The 23,706-nt window shown below is 41.7% G+C and overlaps 2 protein-coding genes across 3 annotated transcripts in view; both read right to left on the bottom strand.

Moving 5' to 3' along the window:
* Acsl3 (acyl-CoA synthetase long chain family member 3) overlaps positions 1-23,706 on the bottom strand; it is a 54,274-nt gene that overhangs the window by 27,182 nt on the left and 3,386 nt on the right. Inside the window, exons 1-2 of one of the 2 annotated variants that reach the window (XM_021176316.3) lie at positions 21,723-21,861; positions 1,296-1,713 (exon numbers count right to left, since the gene is read on the bottom strand). In XM_021176316.3, coding sequence (XP_021031975.1) covers positions 1,296-1,673 — 378 coding nt within the window. In that variant the 5' untranslated portion in view covers positions 1,674-1,713; positions 21,723-21,861. Of the gene's footprint in view, positions 1-1,295; positions 1,714-21,722; positions 21,862-23,706 lie in introns of those variants that run through there. The other variant, XM_021176233.3, reaches the window with a different exon arrangement.
* Positions 13,546-21,819, bottom strand: LOC110304627 (U3 small nucleolar RNA-associated protein 14 homolog B). The gene is made up of 2 exons (XM_021176098.2): positions 21,723-21,819; positions 13,546-20,690 (listed from the first exon to the last, which is right to left on the bottom strand). The coding sequence occupies exon 2, from the start codon at positions 20,545-20,547 to the stop codon at positions 18,298-18,300; it is 2,250 nt and encodes a 749-aa protein (XP_021031757.1). The 5' UTR covers positions 20,548-20,690; positions 21,723-21,819; the 3' UTR covers positions 13,546-18,297.

Genomic DNA, 23,706 nt, shown 5'->3' with positions numbered 1-23,706 from the left:
AGTGCACTGTAGCTGTCTTCAGACATCTCAGAAGAGGGCACCAGATCCCACTGCAGGTGGTTGTCAGTCACCATGTGGTTGCTGGGATTTGAACTCAGGATCTTTAGAAGAGCAATCAGTGCTCTTAACCGCTGAGCCATCTCACTAGCACCAACCACAAATGTTTAACACAAAGTTATGACATAAAGAATGAAAAGCATGCCAGGCAATGGTGGCACACGCCTTTAATCCCAGCACTTGGGAGGCAGAGGCAGGTAGACCTGAGTTCAAGGCCAGCCTGGTCTGCAGAGTTCCAGGACAGCCAGGGCTACATAGAGAAACCCTGTCTCAGAAAAAAACAAAAACAAAACCCAAGAAGAATGAAAAGCACTGGCCTTGGGGGCAGGCAGATACATGAGTTTGAGGGCAGTTTGATCTACATAGGGAGCTCCAAGACAGCCAGAACTATATAGAGAGAAACCTAACTTCAAAATAAATAATAGGAAAATAATAAATAGCGTTTTTCTCCTCTCTTACAATCAATCTGCAGTTAGCTACAAAGTATAAGCTTTTGGAGTTGAAATGCCTGAGTTCAAATCTCAGCTTTGTCACTCGGTAACTTTAGGACCCTCAGGTAAGGAAGTAGCTAATTTATCTGTGCTCCAATGCTCTGATCTCTGAAGCAGAGATATCAGCTAACCGATAAGATTTCTTTCAGTTATAAAAAGAACTAGACAGAAATTAAAACAGCTTGCCTCATAAATACTAATTCTACACTCATAAAGTAACTGTTCAAAAGCCACAGACTAGTAAGTGGCAAAACCAAAATTCACACTTTCAAATCTAAGTCTAAAGGCCAGGCTCTTAACCACAACAATATTTCTGTCTGTCAAGAAAGCTTGTCTCTGTTTCAAGCCAATGGCAAGATTCTCTACAGTGGTGACACAAAAATTTTAGGACATGCAACTGCCATATCCAAAATACCAAGATATTAACCCACTGTGAGTCACAGGAAAATCAAAACAGGTCACATGGTGCCAAGCACTCAAAGAGGGTTCCTCAACCCAAGCTACCTACACGTTCTACCATAAGTCCTGGAGATATCAGGTTCAAGAGTCACATACCAGGGCACATTCTCCATGCCTTTCTGAAAAATAGGTCAAGTCAGTGTGTGAGGAAAGAGGGAAGACAGCAATCTAAAGCCCTGGAGAGACGGTCTCCATCAACACCAGCAGTACCCAGGTACAGGAGACCACACTTCCCACAATGCTAAGTGCACAAGGAGGAGACCCACAAAGCAGTAGAGATCATCTTACCTTTTTAAAAATTTTTCCATTTGGTTGTATTTCATCTTCCTCATTCAAAATTTCACGTGTTCCCAATAGTCTTTTGTTTTTAAATTTGTTTTTTGCATACATAAAGACTTTATCAAGTGTATCGCAGCCAGGATATAGTACTGAAGCCAAGCCATCCACACTGTTGATAGATCTGTATGCAGAGTCCGGTTTGGAACTGACAGGCTTTGCTTTAATTTGGTTTGGTTTCTCTTGTTTTGACTCACACAAAAAATAAAATGGGATGTATGTTAAAATAGTATAGAGTGATATTATAAAATGTATGAAATATAAAAGTATGGGGTTGATGGTTTGTTTTAGCTTCATGGTTGATGGTGTTGAAGATACGTGGTTATTCATAAGTGTTCAAAAAATAGAATTAACAGATTTCAATGAGAATCTAGAAGGAAGAAAAAGAAACAGATTGGTTAAAAATCACATTAAAAGAAAAACTCTTTTCACTTTTTTTGAGACAGGGTTTCTCTGTGTAGCCCTGGCTGTCCTGGAACTCACTTTGTAGACCAGGCTGGCCTTGGACTCAGAAATCCGCCTGCCTCTGCCTCCCAAGTGCTGGGATTAAAGGTGTGTGCCACCACACCCGGCTAAGAAAAACTATATTAGCTAGGCAACTAGAGTTTCTTTTGCTCGGAGTTAGTATACTGGCCCTCTGTAATATCCTAAACTTAGAAAAAAAAATGTATTTCTATGGCATTATTCTACATATTGTTATCAAAAATAGCCTTTCCAAACTAACTTTAAGTATCCACAAATACTTCAAGGAGTGAGGACAACCAGAAGAGAACCACAAATCTGCCTACTTCCTCCTGTTCTTCTGTTGTACTAGCATTAGACACTGTGAAGACAAGTGCAGATTTCCCAGTGAGCCCCACTTGTACTCTGTGCAGTAGCAGGGACTGAATGGCAAACATTTCATTTTCCTTGGTACTTCTGCATATTGGTCAATTTTTACACATCAAATTACAAAGCAAGACAATAATGTATGGCCTCCATGTGTCCCATCCTTAGCATTCACCAACTTCCTCATCTTCACTGCTGTAGAGCCATTATAGAAAATCAGTGTGAAGAATCCTCAATAGCCCGAAGAGCTGCCTTATGACCCAACCACACCACTCTATGGTACATGCCCAAATGACTCAAGATCCTGCTCCATAGAGACATGCTCAGCATGCCTGGTCCTGCTCTAGTCACCGTACCTAGAAAATGAAAACAACCTCACTTTAACTAGTGAATGGATAATGCCTGGTAAGTACACACAATGGGATTCTAGTCATCCGTAAAGAAAAATAAAATCACAATATTCTCAGATAAATAGATGGAACTAGAAAACATACTGAAAAGGAACCTAGATTCAGAAAGACAAACATCACAGGTTCTCTCTTACTTACAGATTCCATCTCTGAATCTTTAGAATAGAACCTGAAGTAACCACAGAAACCAAGTAAAGAGACCATGGGGAGAGGTACGTCCATGGGGGTGGGGGAGATGGTAGGACACAAACGCTGTAACCTGAGAATTGGGAAAACTGGAAGAAATGTAGTTTACCTGGAAGGGGAAGGTGGGGGGGCAATAGAAAGGGAGAGAAGGAGGGGAAAGGATGGATAACTAACACACTAAGGATGCTTGAAAACCACAGGAACACAATGTAAGTTAGAAATACATTCACAGACATGCAAATATATGTATCTAGTATGTGTATAGCCACGGACTCATACATACTTTGAAGGAGGTTACGCCACTTGAGGTAATACCACTCTTCCCTAGAGCCATGTACTATCTAGCCAATCCCAGTACCAGGCAGAGGAAAGCTTCAAGTTGGTCAGGACAGTTATCTCCCAATAATATAAGCGCTATTGCTGCTGTCGTTGGTAGTCTACCAGGCATTGACACTATTGCTAAAAACACCACATAATTCACACCCAAGACTTAGAAGAATCAAGCTGGAACTGACCTGGAAGCCTCCTCCCTGAAGACTAGCTCTCTGAGCATCTGAAGATACTACGCAGGCTGCCAGAGGAGAAAAGCCACCAGCAGTCCTACCCAGTTGTGAAGCCTATAAACCACACAGACCAGCACAGCCATAGAGCCTCAAGGGTAAAATGGCAGCACTTAAACCTGGGGCAACCACAGCTGTCTATCGGAACGTAAGGCCCACTCAGTAGGAATGAATTCATGATTGGCTGTGGCTCCAATGGTTAGAAGCCCGGAAGGAGAACCTACAACTGCTATTTTCCTAGATCAGTACCGTTCCTAACTACATTCTAAATACTCATCCTTGTACCCACAGTAAGTATAGCCCTCATCCTCCATCAAAGCAGCTTTTTGCAGTAGACGGACATCATTACAACTGGTCAAAGTGCAGAGAATAGTACCCAGCCCACCTGATACATCTCTAACACAAGCCCTACACCTAAGACTTAGAAAACATCATGCAAAAGGGGACAGAAAGACTGTAAGAGCCCCCTGGACACCTGGACATCATCTGTGAGATGCCTTCTATACAAGACAAGAACACTGCACCCATGAAATCTTAAAAATGCAACTGATTAAACAAGACCTGTACCATCTCAACAGCATTGACATGCCACTGTGAATGGTGACAACCTCAAAAGGCCCTACCCATAAACAAAAAACTGCAGCCAACCAACGGCTGCTGCGAGGGACAGAGTCTGTCTTCTCCAGGGATGAGGTCCTTCATAGATTAGCCAATCCCAGGTGATCGGTCCTAAACAAACACTAAATGGACTTAGGAGGCTGGCGCACGCCCGCTCTCACTGTGTGTGTGTGTGTGTGTGTAGCAATAATTGAAGAGATCATGAATTTGAGTGGGGAAAGACAGTAGGCATTTTAAGGGGGAAATGATGTAAATACAGTATTTACATATGAAGTTCTAGAAGGGAGCCAGCCAGCCAGCCAACCAGCCAGCTTAACTTAAGAGAGTAAGAACAAGAGCCAAGGGCTGGTGAGATGGCTCAGTGGGAAAGAGCACCCGACTGCTCTTCCGAAGGTCCAGAGTTCAAATCCCAGCAACCACATGGTGGCTCACAACCATCCATAACGAGATCTGGCGCCCTCTTCTGGAGTGTCTGAAGACAGCTGCAGTATACTTACATATAATAAATAAATAAATCTTTAAAAAAAAAAAAAAAAAGAACAAGAGCCAAAGCTGCTATACAGCACAGTGGGAAGCCAGACTGAGGCTGGATGCTACCCCAGTCCAGGCTGGTGTTTGTTTTGTTGCTGTATGACAGTTTGTCCTATTATGAAGTATTAGGAAAAGCAGCCCACAGACTATGGATTTTTGTGGGTGGGTAGGTGGGAGGGGACTGAAAGCTTCTACACAGATAAATGGTAACATGAAAACAAATGGTTGTGGTATTCCAAGAACATCATCAGAGTAGAAAAAAAACAGACATATCCTAATAACATGGTATTATCTAGCGTAGTTTCAGAAAGAATGCCTCACAGGCTTGTATATTTGAATGCTCAGTCATCAGATACTGGAACTGTTGCATTATGGGGTGTGGCCTTGTCAGAGGAAGTGTGTCACTAGAAGTGGCTTTTAGGTTTCAAAAGCCCACACCAGGCCCAGTGTCTTCCTCTCTCTTCCTCTCCTGGCCTGAGATCAGGGTGTACACTGCTTTCACTGTTGTCCCAGCGTCATGAGTGCTGCCATGTTCCTGCCATGCTCCCCACATGGTAACAACAAACTACACCTCTACAACTATATAAGCAAGGTCCAAATTAAGCTGCCTTGGTCATGGTGTCACCTCCTTCACAGAAACAGAGCAATGACTAATACATCTGGCCATTCTCTTTTGATTTTACATTATTTTTATTTAATTAAAAAGCTGGGTCCTGCCGGGCAGTGGTGGCACACGCCTTTAATCCCAGCACTTGGGAGGCAGAGGCAGGCAGATTTCTTTCTGAGTTCAAGGTCAGCCTGGTAACAGTTAGTTCTAAGATAGCCAGGGCTACACAGACAAACCCTGTCTCAAAACAAACAAACAAAAAAAACAAACTGGGTCCTTTACTACCACTGAGGTTTTCCTCAGTCATCTGCATTCTACAGAAACTGACGAACAATCCAAAACAAGGAAATAGATGCCATCTACATCACAGGGCAACTGTACTCCCATTTCCAATCTAGCACAAAGTGCTAAAGTTAATTAGGATGGCAACCACCCTGATTTGCTGGTCCCGGCAGAATTTCCCAGAATGTAGAACCTTCACTGCTGGAAATGAGGGAAAATCTCAGGCAAGCAAGTGATGAGAAGGTTGGCTCTCTACAATTACTCATCTCCTAGAGCTGGCAAAATAATAGTAGCCTGACCTCTAGCACTAATTAAGTTTGATTATCAAGAAACAACTTTTTATACCTGACTTCACCCATCTGCCACCACTTATCTAATGCACAAAAATAAAATGAGTATAAATGTGAAATGCAGTAGATATAAATAGGGCTCTGGGAAAGCACAACAGCATTGTAAAAAGTGTTCACTTTTTTACGCACAGTTAAGACCATATAAGGGCTTGTTTGATTTAGATATGCCCCATGACGTACTAAGTACTATTACTGACAATACTATTTTGATAAGATTTAAAAAAAAAAAAAAACTTCATAAGATTTGTTCCTTTTTTTTCATTTACCTTTATTTTATAATACACTGGTGTGAGAGGTGTCAGATCCCCTGGAACTGGAGTTACAGCACTGTGTGGGTGCTGAGAACTGCATGCAGAATCTGGAAGTGTAGCCAGAGGTCTGAGCTCTCTCAGCCCCAAGACTTGTTCCTTTTAGAACAGTGGTAACAAGGACTTGAGTTAATGCTGGCTCCAATTTACTCTCCATGGAATATGGTAAATACTAAAATTCTAACACTTCAGGTTCAACTGCAAGGCTAAACAGATGTTCCTGCTAGGAACAAACATGAAAAACATGGGACAATCCCTATGTTAACTGCAAAAAGCAATGCATCTGCTAACAGGACTTGATTTTCGCCTATAAAAATACCATTCCAATATTCTTACCTTCACTTAAGCACCTCCACACTTTTTCATTAGAAAACACTGAAGTTTATTCAGCTTCACTCTTCTGGTTTCTCTGTGTAGCTTTAGCTATCCTGGAACTAACTCTGTAGAGGCTGGCCACAAACTCAGAGATCCGCCTGCCTCTGCTTCCCGAGTGCTGGGATTAAAGGTGTGTACCACCACACCCTAGCTCAACCTATAAACATTTAAGCTATAAAGCAAAATTCCAGGTTTGACTCTCAACAATTTACTAAATGCCACCCAAACTGTTCCTATTTCTCCTTTACAGAAATAGACTTCTTGTATCATGACCTCATTAGGAGGATTAAGTCATTAGCATACTTCAAGTCTGTTGCACATATCATACCACAAGCTGATTACAGCTAGGCTTTTCATCACTATCAATTTGTTTGCCACTCTTTTGGTTCATATAAGAGAGTGAGGTCATGTGTCTATCCATGAAGTCCCTGTGACATGAAATAATAGTAATCACAAGAAAAGAAGTCACTCACTCACGTTAAGAGCCAGCCACAGCTCCTGAAGCAACATATCCTGTGCAACCAAGGCAAGCCCCACATGCAAAGCACAGGTATCCCAGAGCCTTAATGCCCAAAGGTGCCCCTCAGTAGCCCACTCTCAGTGGCTTGGTTTTACAAAAATATAATTTGTAAGTAAATAAAAGGAGACTTAACTAGTCTTTGATGAAAATTAGTACTATTCTGCTTTGAGCTCTCTCCATAAGCTTCAGTGAGACAATCACTCTAACTCAAGGCAATCCTCCTGCCTCAGCCTGCTAGGTGTTTGGATTACAGATAGAATGCACATGACCATGCCTAGTTATAATATATAGTCACATACTAGTAATCTTTTGTATGTCTAGTACTTCATGTTCAACGTTTAAATATCAGTAGATTTTAAAACACAGTACTATGAAAATGTGTTGAAAGCTACTTTCTAGACCTCACTGAAATCCCACAGAGAATAAAGTTTAGCATAAAGTGTGACCAATTCTACTGCAATCTCCTAAAATATGTCCTTTAAGAAGCTTCCTTAGCCGGGCGTGGTGGCGCACGCCTTTAATCCCAGCACTCGGGAGGCAGAGGCAGGCGGATTTCTGAGTTCGAGGCCAGCCTGGTCTACAAAGTGAGTTCCAGGACAGCCAGGGCTATACAGAGAAACCCTGTCTCGAAAAACCAAAAAAAAAAAAAAAAAGCTTCCTTAGAGCCCAGAAAACACTGCAGAACCCTCCAAAATGCAGTCGTCTACTCTGTGGTCCCCCACTGCTCACACACACATAGACACATACACACAAACAACAAAAATACTTATACTCACTCAGTATAGAGTTCTGAATCACCTTGTTTCAATTTGCTCACCCCAAGAAAATCTATTCCTATTCTTCTAATTTACCTTTTCAAGCCATAATCCACACTTTTTTATTACATGCAAAAGCAGTTTCAAGTTTTCTCCATTCAAAGGCAAAATTTTATAATTTGTTTGATTAAAGGGGGGAGGGAACGGGGAGGATCGCATGACATGTGTCACCATCTCTGTGTTAACAGATTAAGTGTAAAAGCAGAGTGACTGGAGCCAGGTACTCACAACTCATTGATAGCAACTGTTGTGATTGTTGTGTGTCAAGTCAATAAGTGAATGCCGTGTGTATTAAGACAATAATGACTGGAACTATGTACATTTTGTATACTCCTTTGTATGTAGGCTAATCATTTTCTCCAAGTGAGAGGCAAATATATAACATATATTCATACATACATACATACATACCCCCCAGAACATTAGCTATTAGATTATATGACAATCTAACTGCTTGTGTCTTAATAATTCTAAGTCCAGACAATTAACATTCAGTATCCCATGAACACATACCCATTAAAGTGAACTGCCTAACTTTTTGATGAAGACTGTTTTAAGCAGAAACATAACTTCACTTTTGAACTTTTATTTTCTTTCCTAGAAAATAAAAGAGCGGTGGTGGCACACACCTTTAAGACCAGTACTCAGGGTGGCAGAGGCCAGCTCTCTGAGGTCAAGGCCAGCCTAAACTAGTTCCAGGAGAGCCAAGGTTACTCAAGGTTATTCAAGGCTACTGTCTCAAAAAAAAATCAAATGGAAGGAAGGGAAGGAGGGGGTAGGGAGGGAGGCAGGGGAAATTCCAAAGGATAGATGGGAGGAGGGAGGAACGAGAGGGGAGGGTGGGAGGGAAGGGGGGGGTGACCCAAAGGCCAGAGACAAAATATAAACATTTCAAACAACAAAGTGTTGGCAAAATACAATGTGAAAAAGTAAGGTAGGCAAATTCTACAGAAGACAACTGTTTGCGTATATTCTGTCTTTGAGTGTATAAAGGGAATATGGTTTCTAATCGCTAGTTTTGAGGTGATTTTAAGTGCTTGTTCATTGAAGGCAAAGGCTGTAGCAGCTCAAAGTTTTGTAGATTTTTGGTTTTCTGTAAGGGTTTCTAAGACAAGGTCTTTCTCTGTGTATCCCTATATAGCCTGGAACTCACTCTGTAGACCAGGCTGGCCTTGAACTCAGAAATCCACCTGCCTCTTCCTCCCAAGTGCTGGGATTAAAGGCATGCACCACCACTGCCTGGCCTGAGACAAGGTCTTATGTATTCCCAAACTAGACTTAGAGGCTCAAGGTCCTCCTGTTATAAATCAGGATGGGTTTTGCACTCCCCAACACATACACACAATATACCAGTACTGAGAAGTCAATAGGAAGGCAGCAGCAACAGCTGAGTCACTACGTAAATTATAATGGTCATAAAACTGAAATGACCAGGTCTGTGGTCTGCACTGCAGCCCCAGCCTCAGATGTCAAGCTCACCCACATCCATCTCCCATCCATTCTTTGTATTTATACTACTCTGCGCTACCTCCCAGACCTAATCGTCGCCCCAGCAGTCACTGCCTCCCCAGAGCTTCCACCCCAGAATACTGGGGTCTTTTTCCCATGCCTGTAAAATAATATATAAACTAAACATCTTTAACAGCCTAAGACATCAGTGCTCATATCAAGTATAGTTTGAGTGAATGATGAATACAAGCTCTACAACAGCCTAACAATATAAATATAGAAAGTTATCTGACACAGTAAGAAAATTACAGGGAAATACTAACAGTGATTACAGAAATAAATAAATACTCCACATATTATTGTCCATATTGGTAAGAATGACTCCATGTTTACATTAAAATTACATACACTTCAGACTAGGTTGACAGCAGCTAGTGCTTACTTGCATGTATGAGGCTATATTCGAGAATGGCAAAAAAGAAAAAGAGAAAAAACACTCCAGGAACCAGTCATGGTGGCAACCACTCACCAGGCTCTGTCAGGGAGGCCCAGCAGGGTTACACAGTGAGAGCCTGTCTCAACTCACTTTACACATAAGTCATCCTGGTTTGTCTGGGTTTTCTGATAACTAAAACTTCCTGCTTCATTTTAGAAGAAACTCAACAACATCCTCCTGCCTCAAACAGCAGGAATCCAGGCCAGAGATCAAGTCAACAGGAACAAGTGGAATTTCTAGTCTTATGTTTAGTTTTATAGTAACAAAGCCAGCATCATGGTAATACAGTCTGAATAAAAGCAAAAATATATAAATAAAATTTTTTTAAAAAATAATAACCGAGTTAAAAAGGAACATTTTATAATTTACTAAAAACTATTACTAAATATTCTTTTATTTTTCGAGACAGGGTTTCTCTGTGTGTAGCCCTGGCTGTCCTGGAACTCACTCTGTAGACCAGGCTGGCCTCGAACTCAGAAATTCACCTGCCTCTGCCTCCCAAGTGCTGGGATTAAAGGCGTGCGCCACCACTGCCCAGCCACTGGATACTCTTTAACAAAAAAACTTCAATGAAGATCATTAAAATCTGCAGATATATGCAGAGTTGGGGTGGGAAGTGGGGAAAGAAAAAGGAAGAACAAAAGCTGCCCCACATGTCATAGGCCTACGAAGTTATTTTAGAACTAAGATCATTTTTAAAGGGCAAACAAGTATCTATGTAGTTAGTACCGATAATTAAAACAACAGATGGCAATACAGACATTTCTCACCAAAATAATACTTAGGATATGCAAATGTTTCACTCTTTAATCTCAATAGGAAAGTTCAGATTTACATAATGAGCACAGAATAGTTGACAGGCCTGCCTATCTTGGCTGGCACCTGTTCAACCTTTCAAACTCAAAAACAAATAAACAACAACCAAAAAAAAAAAAAAAAAAAAAACCAACCCAGAAACCTGCCCTACAGAAAACTCTCAATAGTATGGACGTGTGTACAATGGTGCCCATTTAGGTCATTAAGCACTTCCCGTAGACATTTAAAAAAAAACAAAAACAAAAACCTGCTTAGGCCAGAGATGGCTAAAAGTACTTGTCACCAAGTAGCTATCAACCCAGGTTTTATCTTTGGGACTTGCAAGGTAGAATAAAGAACCAACACCCCATAAGTTGTTCTGACTTCCACCAGAGTGTATCAGCATGCACTAGTATGCACACAAACACAAATAAAAGGTTTCTGAATTACCTTCTAGGCACAAAAAAAAAAAAAAAAAAAAAGGTTTTTTTTTTTCTAAAAGCCTGGTTTTTATTTAATAGTACAGAATCATTGAATATAGCCTAATTCTAGTTCTATTCCATCCTTCTCTGACTTCATCAATACTTACATTTTCTATTAGCAATCAGGCATTTTTGAGGGCCTGCCCTCAAGGGCCTAGCAACAGCAGGATAGGTCATTACTAGCTGCCTCTACCACAAGTCTCAACTCCCCTCCCCCACCCATACCAATGTGCTATAACCCCATATTAAAAAAAAGAGTGCTTCCTGTCCCTGCTCTTTCCCTTCCAGCCCCACTCAGCGGAAGTGTCTGCATAATCCCCTTCCTAAAAATCCTCCCATGTGAGATGTTGATCCGAGGTGTCTCTGTACTGTCCACTGCTTGAATCACACCTCCCCAGTCCTTCAAGGCCTTTCCTGACCTGACTGCAATTAATCACTGCAGCCTCAATATTCCCTGCTCAAATTCCCAACTCCTCTATACATGATCCCTCCCTTGCCATGGTACCTCCATGTCCCTCTAATCAGTAATAGTCCCTCTTATACCACATCCTTCAGTGGATTCCTACCCAATGCTTTCCTCACAATCTCTTCTGCCCTCTGGTAAACCTCATGATTTAACATCACCACCACTTTAAAAGCATCAGGTCATCCTTTTATTTAGTCTCTCCTTCAAAGAGGTATCTTCTCTACTCATTTACTTCCTATTAGAAACTAATGAAAACGTTGCGGGTGGGGTTGATTTGGTTTGATTTGAGACAAGGTTTCTCTGTGAAGCTCAGGCTAGCTTTGAACCCTGGGATCTACCTGCATCAGCCTCCCAAGCGCTGTGGGATTAAAGGCTTGTACCACCACCCACCCTGCCCAGCTCTCCCCTCTCCCAACAGAGGTTTTGATCTTATGTTTTGATTGTTGAAGGAGGCTTTGTGGAGAGGGTATTGGAATAGGAATGAGTGAGCTAGGGTTACTCACCTGACTAAGTTGCTGGGCATGGGAAGGCTTGGTGCTTTGGCTTTTATAATCAGTACAGATTCTGGTAGATGCTTTCCCTTGAAGGCTCTTTTTTAGCAATCTTTATTTTAATTAACATAGCTTTATTTTCTTTGTTTCTAGTTTTCAAATTCTTTAGTATTTTGCATATCTTAATTATTTCACAAAAGACTGTAGGGAAACTCACAAACACTCTTTGCCTTGAGTGGTTTCTTTGTAAGTACTAGTCATCGTTGCCAATGCTGTGCCTTAGTGCTGGCTTCCTGTAAGAATCCCCCTGTGAAGTGTAGCACCCCTATCCTGCCTACTGTGGTTTGATGGACAGAAACACGAGTCTAGAACTTGGGGTGTTTGGGTTGGAATCCTCTTACTGGATGACTGTTCTTCGGAAGCTTATAACTTTTCTGGGCCTCGGTTTCTTTACTGAATGGTGGTGATAACAGATCCTATTGTTCAGTGTTGTGAGATTTTAAGTGTCTCAGAATTGTTGTGAGCCAATTTATTTGGAGAAAGCATGCACTAGTGTTTTGTTTTGTTTTGTTTTTTTGCTTACTGCCTTCTCTCTTAAAGTAGCATTATCTTCTCTCTCTCTCTCTCTCTCTCTCTCTCTGTGTGTGTGTGTGTGTGTGTGTGTGTGTGAAAAAATATTTTAAATCCATGAAGTAATTATTAGCTAATGGTCAAGCATCTGTTGAAGACTGGGCATGCTGCACACCCCAGCCCTTGTGGAGTCCAGTACTCAGGGAGGGGCTGCTGACAGATATCCCACACAATGGTCAATTTAACAGTCATAATTACTCTTCAGGGTTTACAAATGCCACTATTTTTCTCCACCCTTGCCCCATCAATCCCAGTGCGTTTACACAGCTCCAACTCTCCAAACTCCAACTCTGATGTCACCTCTTTATGAAATCTTCTAGCAAGTGCTTGGGATCTTTTCTCTAAGAACCCAATGCTTTAAATAAACCTCTATAGGTTTTGCTGGTTTCCACCTACACTTCAAAGAAGTGGGCACACATTAATGACTCATCTCTAAAACACTTAGCCCAAGCAACACAGAAAGCACTACAAATCAATAACTGTAGTTTCCCTTTGTTTCTGTTGCTTTATGAACTTATTTCCAAAAGAGTAAAACAAGAAACATCACAGAAAATACAGTAAGGAATTTTATGCCTTTGCTTCTGAAAAATAGGCTAGAAATCCCCCCCCCCCCAAAAAAAACCAAAGGGATATAATATAAAATCTGGTTAGCTGGATTTTTCTATCAATTTACTCAACACACAGTAAATCATTGAGGGGTTATGCTGTCATCCAACTAGCCCTGTTCTTCAAATCTTTCAGGAGAGTATAGGTAATGGATAAGTATGGTGATTGTTTAAATCAGAACTTCAAAGTCTGGTTTAACCAAAATATCCAAGAGGCTAAGTTCTTTGGAGAGTCATTCTGGTTTTTATATACACAAAACATTAAGGATAACAGATGGAGCTCTATGAGTTCAAGGCTAGTCTGGTCTACATAACAAGTTTCTGGGCAAACAGTGTTATACAATAAAGAGACCCTGTCTCAAAAAAAAAAAAAAAAAAACTCTAAAATGAAAGTGTCTTCTAGCTCTGAGTCCGTAGCACAAGCACTAGTAAAATATGCCACCCTTGTGATGAGGGCACAAGAATGAAGCACCACTTAGAAAGCAAGTTTATAATTTTTATTAAGAGCACTCAACTTCTTCTTCATAGCCTTTATCCAATGCTTCACTTCTAGGAATCTTTAATAAGTCATCTGCAACAGGCAATCAAAAGGAAATAGGCAAATACACAGTAACTGGGAAATATCAAACACACTGACACATACATTCATTATATAGCCACTACAAATATTTCAAACATCTGTTAACACTGTAATTGCTTGTGACATACTAATAAGGAAAATAGGCTGAATATTGAATATACACAATATAGTTTTACTTGTTAGCAAACAAACAAAAAAATATCAGCAGTGGCCATATTTTGGATGCAAAATTAGTACTGATTTCTAAATTGTCAACTTTATGTTCTTACATATTTTCTACTTTTCATACAAAACATATACTATTATAATCAAGCAAACTCTTAAGGAAATGAGAACAAATTATTTCCACACATTCAGACAGGAACCAATTTTATATACTAAAAATCACAAACCAGTGTATAACTTTTTTTTAAACAAACTAAACAGAACCTGGAGACTCTAAACACCAACTTGAAATATACCTGTTCTAAACATAAAACCTGAAACATGGCTCATGATGATCCCAGCATTTAAGAGGTAGAGAGGCAAGTCAATCTGTGCGCTCCAGGCCAGGACACCCAGGCTTCCACAGAGACCTCATCATAAGAAAGAAAGGAAGAGAAGGGGGAAGGGAGAGAGGGAGGGAAGGGGAGAGGAGGGAAGGAGGTAGAGGAGGGAGGGAGGGAGGGATGGAGCGAGCGAGCCAGGGGTTCTGGGAGGGGGCTGAAGAGAAGAACAGCTACCAGCTCAAATACAGTTTAGTCTACATAGCAAGTAGACAAGCCAGGACTACACAGTGGGCCCTTGCTTAAAACAATAAGCTTACAACTTAAACCAGGCATGGTGGCACAGGTAGGCAGACTTTGAGATTGTGAATTTGAAGACAGTCTGGAAAACTTCATGACCAAAAAAACTTTATAGAATTATAAATTTTATGTAATTTGACTAAAACGATTAGATTACTAAATTTAATATATTAAAATAAATTATAATTGGACGTAAGAGTTAAGTTTTTACCAAAAATAACTTTGGTAAATTCTGACATTCCTTATCATATAATGCAAGCCACAAGATAAATGTTAACTCTTTTCATGTCTTATAGTAATAAAACTACTCTTTGTGAAGTGATTGGGACCAAAACAAACTGACCTGAGATGCTGCTGGTCAGTTGTCACAGCACAATCTGCAAGTTCCCGAGTTTTCCCACCCCAGGTCATAGCCTTTTTGAGGATTTTTACCTTTTACCTTTCTCTGATCTGGTGTCTTATACTTTAGGTCCAGTTTTATCTAAGAGCCTCCACAGAGTACTCACTCACCTTCTGGGCCTTGTGTACTGTCCCCAATGTCAGGCCCCCACCTCATCCCAGCCGCTCTGGCCTAGCATGCACCACATTCCCCTACCTCCCTGCTACTATCCATCCTTCTCCTCCTGGATTTGCCCAACACCACTTAAAGTTTTCCACCCTTACCACATTCTGTGTTTTGCCTTAGCCATAACTATTGTGCCTGTAATTAAATAATCGCTTATAAAACTGCTTACTGCTCATCTTCTCTATGCATGAAGAAGTGTCTTTTACTCATTACTCAATCCCTAGTGGCCATCATCACAGAACCTGGTCAAACATACATCAGGTAGGTGGGTGGGTGTGTGGGTGGGTGGATGGACATGTGCCGGCAAGCAGGCACTGAAGAGCACACACACAAAGGTGAATTACAAATGTTATATAATGAGTTGTTGAGCAGTGATGCATGCCTATAAACCTGGCTACTCAGGAAGCTTAGGCTTCAAGATTATAAGTTCAAGGACTACCTAAACAAATGACAGGCGATTTCTAGCCTGGCCTGGGCAACTTAAAAAGACATTGTCTTTAAAACAAACAAAAAAAAAAAGAATTAAAAAAAAAAAATCCCTTGGTAGGGGCACAGTTCTAAGTGTGGGGAGGCACCTGCAGATATAGCTTGTTGACAGAGCTCATGAAGAACATACATAAGGTCTGTGAGTGCCATAGAAAAAATTATCACAGGGAATTACTGGGGAGGCAGAATAGAGAGTTCAAAGCCAATCCAGCCTGCCAGCCTGGTCTAACAAGGTCAAGGTCAGCCGAAAATGCACAAGCAAGACCCTGTCTTAAAAAAAGAAACAAGCCAGGCATGGTGGCGCTCGCCTTTAATCCCAGCACTTGGGAGGCAGAGGCAAGCGGATTTCTGAGTTCAAAGACAACCTGGTCCACAGAGTTCCAGGACAGCCAGGGCTATACAAAGAAACCCTGTCTTGAAAAACCAAAAACCAAAACAAAACAAAACTGAGGATGTAGCTCAGTAGCAGAGCACTTGCCTAGATTACACACACATTACTTTCTTGGCATCTATTTTATAAGCTTAGGAACGCCTGTGATCCTTCCTAAAAGCCTCTTTTGACAGATTTGCCCTACTCAGATTCTGCCATAGAATGAATTCCTTTATGGTAAACACTATGATCACCAAAAGTGCCTCACTAAAATGACCCAAACTAAACAAGACAGAAATACAAAAAAGTTTGATGTGTGGATCCCTAGAACAAGATTCCTATCAATAGAAAATTCAACATTTTAAAATGAACAGTTATAATGGCCTCTGAGCATCTCAAAGTCCTTCATCTATTGATCTGCTCTTTCTGACCTATACTCTAGACATGACCCCTCAGCCCCATTGGTGGTCTGGTCCCAAGGACTCACAGATGGATTCTCTGGCAATCACATTCTTGATAAAAGTCTTGAGCACCAATTACTATAAAACATAAGCATCTGATCCCATATTCAAGGAGTCAACTTTACCACTCCCTTGATCCACCATCCAGCCATCACCTACCTCAAGAGCCCTCCTCCTCTGAACTGGAATTATGTAGACCCTTTCTGGCCTTTAACTTTCAGCTATCCTTCTGCCTCTGCCTGCTCCCAAGTGCTGGGACTGCAAGGATGCCCTGCCATTCATACCTTTACATTTCAAATATATACAAGAATTTTCTAAAACCTGAATTCTCCATCCCACTTCAATATATCCTTCCATCTTTCCAAGAATAATGGAAAAATAGAACGCTAAATCCTCCCAGGTCTAAAACCCTGCTCAAACTTCAAGGGATCCAATAAAATCCCTTTTCTCTTATTCTCCACAGAGCTCTTGCCAGGTGATTACCTCCTGTCATCCAGCCCTCCTGCCCATGCTCACCCTAACTTCTGCAGCTGACATTTTCAACTCTTACCCCCATTAATACAATACATCCTACATGCACGCTGCCAGCTTGGCACTCACTCCTTTAACACAAATGTCACAACGGTCCCCTATCCAAGTCTTAATTCCTCTACTTTGCCTAAGAGAAGAGATGAAAAGTATAGTTTAAATTACTCTGCAAAACATTTAAGGCCCTCCATAACTGATTTTTCAGTAGCCGAGATTCTGTCACTTTGTGCTTCTGTTATTCTGCGTCTTCCCTTGGGATGTCAGGGACAGTTGAACACCAGGGGGAAGCAGAGCTGAATTCCACAGTATGCCAGGCAGGGAAGGATGGGCTGAAGGGAGGTCTGCGGGGCGGTCCCATTCTTCTTTACACACCAGGCAGGAATGGATGAAATGAAGTTCAGAACTGGTGGGTCAGCAGGATCCAGGTCTGGCAATGAATGCTGAGGGAAAGGGGTCTCTGAAGATTTCAATGTTAGAACTTTTAGAAAACAGCTCTCTTAAGACAGTAGTCAATGAAACAGCTTGTGCACTATACTTTATTCAGGGTGGAGCAAGGGCTATATATATTGATCCTGGAGAGTGGGAAGGGGTTCTTCTTAAGGTGAAGTTTCATTAGCTGAAGTTTAAGGTTCAGGGGATACCTCATTTGCATGTTAAGACATTCCAGGAAATTGAACTTGTAACTTCCTCCAAGGATTACAAGACATTCCTTAGGTAGACTGGGGTCAGGTTCCCCATATCAGGGGAAGAGGAAACCCACTAAGGAAAGGGAGCCCTCCATTTTGCACCGGAAAGTTCAGGAAAGCTATCCAGGAATGGCAAACTGTAACACTATTCTTAAATTTTACTTGTCTCTATCTTCATTGTCTGTCTTCTCCAAGTCATTCTGCCTATAAACTCTTCCTAGAATCTTTTTGGGCTTGGTTTGTTTGTTTGTTTTTGAGCCAAGTTCTCATTCTGTGGCCTCAACTAAATGATCCTCAGCCTCGAAAAACGCTGATTACATATATGAGCTACTACACCAGGATCTATTAATTTAATATCTAAACTAACTGAGCATTTTTTGCTGCCCATGCTTCCTCTACCCAGTCCCAGTCTGAACGTCTCTGTCCACACATCCCTCTCTAAGCCTAGGATAGGTACCGATATAGGTACTCTGCATTTTTCCCATAAATGAATCATTTCTAAATTTATCATATACCTCAAAATGGAATGTAAGCCCTTTTATTGGATAAAAATGCCTTATTTCCACAATGTGGCTTAAGTACACAGTGTTTGTCAATTTAGGAAATCACCCTGAAGCACGATGATGCAACCAAGAGAAACACTAGAGGTTCCTAGCTCCAGGTCACAAAGATGCTACTCTGCTAGAAGCTCAATCTGCAGAGCTTTTCTTCAGTTGTTTTTGCTGTTTTCTGGAGAGGCACTTCTGACTGCTCTGTAGGATAGAGAGGTCAGACCTTGTGGAAGAGCAGTGCCCTACGCTTTCTGCTTTTATGGGCTTAATGATATGGCCTAGCTTGGTGCCAACCTTGGGAACTGTCAGCTTTTGGAAGGTCCTCTGGGTGTTCCACATGTACCCAATAGGGTTCTGGATAGTCCTTTCAAACTGCTGGTGGTGGGTGAATGGGTGTGGAAGCGCCCGCACCTGATGAGCAGCTGCATGGATGTTGCGCTTCTCACTGATAATCACATTCGGCAAATTCTTGTCTTTTCTTGGAGAACTCTCAGGAGCTTTAATAAGAAAACGGCGTCTTTTCTTGGCGCTGGGCTTCAGGCCCATACCAACCCACTCACCCCATCCAGGCAATGACAGGTCCAAGTCCTTTGGTTTATTTGTCTCTATAGCTTCCCTTTTCTCTTTTAAGAACTCTCTTATGACATCATCCCCAGCAAAAGCTTCCTTTATTAGCTGCTTGTGACCGGTCTCCACTTCATCTTCTAACTGCTGCATTGTGGGCACAGCCAAAGGCTTCACAGAAGGAGATGAGTTAGCAGCTAGGAGGTTCTGTAGATCAATCATTTGTTCCTTCTTTTTCTTCCCTCCAGAGGCATCAGGCTTGGTGGGTGGCTTCATCTCCTTCCACTCCCCTTTCAACAAAGGTCTGGAAAGCCCTTTTTTTGGATAATGTTCTTTGCTCAACTCTCCTTGTTGTTCCAGAACATGTGCCCTCTGTAGCCTTTGAAGCACCACGAGCTTCTCTGAGGCAGGGTCCTCTCTCTGGATATGGAGGACAGTCTCCTCTGAACTCTCTTTCTGACTCTCAGACTGATGACTTTCCTTGCTGAGTTTCTGTATTCTCACCTCCTGGCTATCAGAGGCTTCTGTTTCTTGGCCATCCATTAACTTAGCATTGTTGGGATCAACTCTTTCTTTCAACATAAGTTCTTCTGCCACTGGTCTTTCATCTCCCTCACTCTCAGAAGACACATGGGCCACAAATGCAGGCATCTGTTCGGGGTCTGTCTTGATCTCACCCCTTTTTGCATTGCTGTTGCAACTGCTAAGCATCCAGGGATTTACACCATCTGCATTCATCTGTAGGTCATCCATTCCATGGGAGACAGAGACTAGTCCCTCTTCTGTGCATCCGTCTTCTTCCTCACTCTCTGAAACTACCTGGAGTTTCTGTGTCAGTTCTCTGTTCTTAGCCAATTGTTCTTGCATAGCTTTTCGAGCCTCCGGGTCATATTTGGCCATAATTGCCTTTGACTTTGCCCATTTCCCACTGCCCTGGTGCTTAAGGCTCATCCGTTCTGTCATTCTGGCCTTTTCCATTTTCTCCAGTTCTTGCAATGCAGCATTTGGACAGTCTTTCCACAGCTCTTCAAACTCTTTTAAGGCTTTCTTGGCCTTTCCTTTCTTTAGAGCTCTATGATACTTCTTACTCTTGATTCTCTTCTCTCTTCGAGCTCTAGCCTCATAATAGGACTGCAGAGCTCGCATCCTCTGAAGCTCTGCTCGGTGTATCTTGGCTTCTTCCAGGCTCATGGCTCTGACGGAGGCTGTTTCCACAGGAGTCAATAAAGGGTCTGTTACTGGCTGCTTGTTCTTATGAAGAAGGTTAAAAACTTCTTGTTCCAGAGGGGTTCTTGCTTTCCAGTCAGTAAAAACATGTTCAATGGGAGCAACAGCTGGCAGCTCCTTCTCCAAGGGAAAAATCAACTGTTCTGCTTGCCGGTTCTTCAGAACAACAGGATCCCACCTGGAGAGCATTTGTGAGGTTTTGCTGAATGCTGCTTCCCTGAGGGCACGGTCAGCCTCTTCTTTGTTAAGGGATGTGGTTAGCGTCTTTGACTTGACTCTATGCAGCTGTTTTTTCACAGCAGCTACCGCAGATAATGCTGTAGCAGACCCAAGCAAATCTGAAAGGACCAGCTTTTCACCTGATCCTTCAGAAGTGACATTGAACTCTGACACCATCCGGCTAGCCTCAGATCTCTCTGCCAACTTCCATGTGTTCTTTCTACCAAGGGAACTGACTGCTTCCAGGAGTTTTTGACGTTTTCGTTCTCCATCACTGTCCCCCTCATCTTCACTCGTACTCAGTGGATAGTTTTCTGGCAAATCCACTAGTTCTTCCTGCTGGCTCAAAGCCAAAAGGTCTGTCACATTCCTGGCCATGTTCCTGGTAGCAGCCTCCTTCCTCTCACAGGGCCTGTTAGCTCTTGAAGAAGCGTCTGGTCTCACTCATCTTTGGCTTCATCTATTTACTGCCCACTGTCTCTGACATAGATGTTTTCTGAGAACCTTATTTATTGAGATGTCTAAAGAAGAAAAGACCCAGATAAATACCCCAGTAATTTCCATGTAGTCAACACATAAAATGTACAAGCCAGTCAGGATGGTGATGTACAAGGCCAGCCTAGGCTACAGAAGTCTCCATATCTGTGTCTGTCTGTCTGTCACCTGAATATTTTAACACAGGTAACAAAAACCTCAAGCCAAAGCAAAGAAAAGGGAAATGAAATGAATGAATCATGATAAAGATATAAGAGATCGGACAGGAAATTAAGTGCAATAGGAAGCCCAAATGGTTGTGGACAATGCCATATCACAAGTTCTAGTAGCATCATGGCAAGCAACTCAGGACACGCTTCTCAATACACTTCCTGTATGTAACAAGTGAAAAGACCCTCATCTTCTCCACTTGCTATACCCCAGGAAACTTTAATTAATCTAACAAGTCTTTCTGAGTTGCTATAAGTCACTGAATGAAATCATTGACTAGATCTGCCTCAAGTCTCTGCTCTATACCTCCCGAAAGGATACATTCTAATCCCCTTAGTCCTCAATAGCTGAACCTTAATGTAAATTTGTTAACCGGTCAAATCCAGAATGCTTGTTCCTATTTAATACAAAAACAGAGATAGAAAAATAAAAAAAAAAAGAGGAACTAGGAAAAGCAAATTAAAACAGAGGAGAAAGGCAGAGAAGCAAGGAAAGAAGCACAGTGCTGAGTCCTCCTAAACTACCTACCTGTTTGTTTCCAAGAATTTAAATTGTCCTGTTACAAAAACTGAAAGGAAAAGCTCAGAGACAGGCTCGGTGCTGCATGCCTATAATCCCAGCACCTGGGAGACTAAGGAGATTTTAAAATCAAGGCCAGCATGGGGTTACATTAAAAATAATAATAATAATAAGTAAAACAACACAACAACACAACCACAACAAAAAGCATGAGGTTACATTAAAAAGAAAAAAAAAAAAAAAAAAAAGCCTGCCCCACCCCACTATAAGAAAAACTTTAGAAGGAAAACAAAGTCTGAGAAAGAAGTGACTGACTCCAATTTACATACCAAGTGTTATATACACGGATGGCAATCCACTCAGCAACCCAAAGTTGGTGATATGCCACTCAGGAGGCTAAGGCAGATGGATCTCAAGTTCAAGGCCAACCTGAGCCTCACAGCAAGTTCAAGGAGTAAACAGTAAGACCCTGTTCCAAAAAAAAAAAAATGCCACCTGAATTCGTGTCATATGACATAAGCCTTATAAGTAATAAAAGTAGAAGCTGGTTATCTGAATGAGAACGTGTGAGAATGCCAGAGTCAGCCTGTTTGCAATGTGCTAACATGTAGAAATTCATTTTCCCAGGAAATCTAAAGCCCACGTCACAGTAAACGAATATTAACTAAAAGAGAACAAAACTAAAGGATGTGGTCAGTGAGATGGCTCAGCAAGTAAAGGCTTGCCACTGAAGCCTAGTGAACTGAGTTCAGTATCCAGAACCCACATAAAGGAGAGAAAGAACCAACTCCAATGCTGTCCTCTGACTTTCACCTGTGTATTGTGCATTCACGCAGATGGACTCTCAGGGGCTCCAATGAATGTGCACACAAACAGACACACATGCAGACATACATATACACGCACTTGTAATTTTTTAAATAATAGAACAAAATCCAGCTAATGGTCCCAAGTTACAGTTTTCTATTTACATACATCTCCAACTCTACTAAAAAGGTTCCTAATACATAAAAGACTTCCTTAAGGTGGAACTATATATAGAGAGAAGCTTAATGATACTATTTCATGAAAGAAGGCAAAGCTGGACAACTGTGATGCACACCTTTAATCCCAGCACTCAGGAGGCAGAGACAGGCAGATAGATCTCTGCTGAGTTTGAGATCAGCATGGTCTACAGTGCACGTTCTAGAACATTCAGGACTATACAGAGAGACCCTACCCTGTCTTGAAAAATGGGGGTAGGGGGGACAGTAAAATATGAAAAACCTTCTACATTCTCTAAAAACAAATAAAGTGGTTCTTGGTTCATGTTTATTGACAATACTGCAGACACTTATTTAAAATCTCACAATTCTTACAGGAAGCCAGCACTAAGGCACAGCATTGGCAACGATGACTAGTACTTACAAAGAAACCACTCAAGGCAAAGAGTGTTTGTGAGTTTCCCTACAGTCTTTTGTGAAATAATTAAGATATGCAAAATACTAAAGAATTTGAAAACTAGAAACAAAGAAAATAAAGCTATGTTAATTAAAATAAAGATTGCTAAAAAAGAGCCTTCAAGGGAAAGCATCTACCAGAATCTGTACTGATTATAAAAGCCAAAGCACCAAGCCTTCCCATGCCCAGCAACTTAGTCAGGTGAGTAACCCTAGCTCACTCATTCCTATTCCAATACCCTCTCCACAAAGCCTCCTTCAACAATCAAAACATAAGATCAAAACCTCTGTTGGGAGAGGGGAGAGCTGGGCAGGGTGGGTGGTGGTACAAGCCTTTAATCCCACAGCGCTTGGGAGGCTGATGCAGGTGGGTCTCCAAGTTCGAGGCCAGAATGGTCTATATAGTAAGCTACAGGACAACCAGGGCTACAGAGAGAAGCCCTGCCTTGAAAAAAAAACAAAAACCTTGTCAACAGTGGGCATGGTGGTGCATCCTTGGGCAAAGGCAGGAGGATCTCTGAGAGGGGAGCAAGACCGGTCTGGAGAACAGCCTTAACTACACAGATTCTGCCTCAAAACTACAATTAAAAAAAAAAAAAAAAAACCCTCTGGCTTGACCCATCCTACCATAGCAGCAAGGTCAAAGAGTTCTCACAGGAGCACTCACTCCAAGGTACTGACTGACTGCCTTCCCTACAGTGACTACTTCAGACAATCTCCAGTGTCCTTTGATGGTTACTCCTGATTGTCAACTTGCCTGGATTAATAAATGCCTACCAGATTAGTTAAGCATAGCCCTGGTTAGGGGAGAAGGTCTGTAAACGCGAAACAAAGCAGGGAGCTAGCCTAAATGCATGCACTAACTCCTTGAGAG

This window comes from Mus caroli, unplaced genomic scaffold (assembly GCF_978045245.1).
Source record: "Mus caroli unplaced genomic scaffold, Mus_caroli_1 scaffold_1, whole genome shotgun sequence".
NCBI lineage: Eukaryota > Metazoa > Chordata > Mammalia > Rodentia > Muridae > Mus > Mus caroli.
The sequence above is the reverse complement of the archived record's forward strand: the minus strand, read 5'-3'. Positions and strand labels throughout refer to the sequence as shown.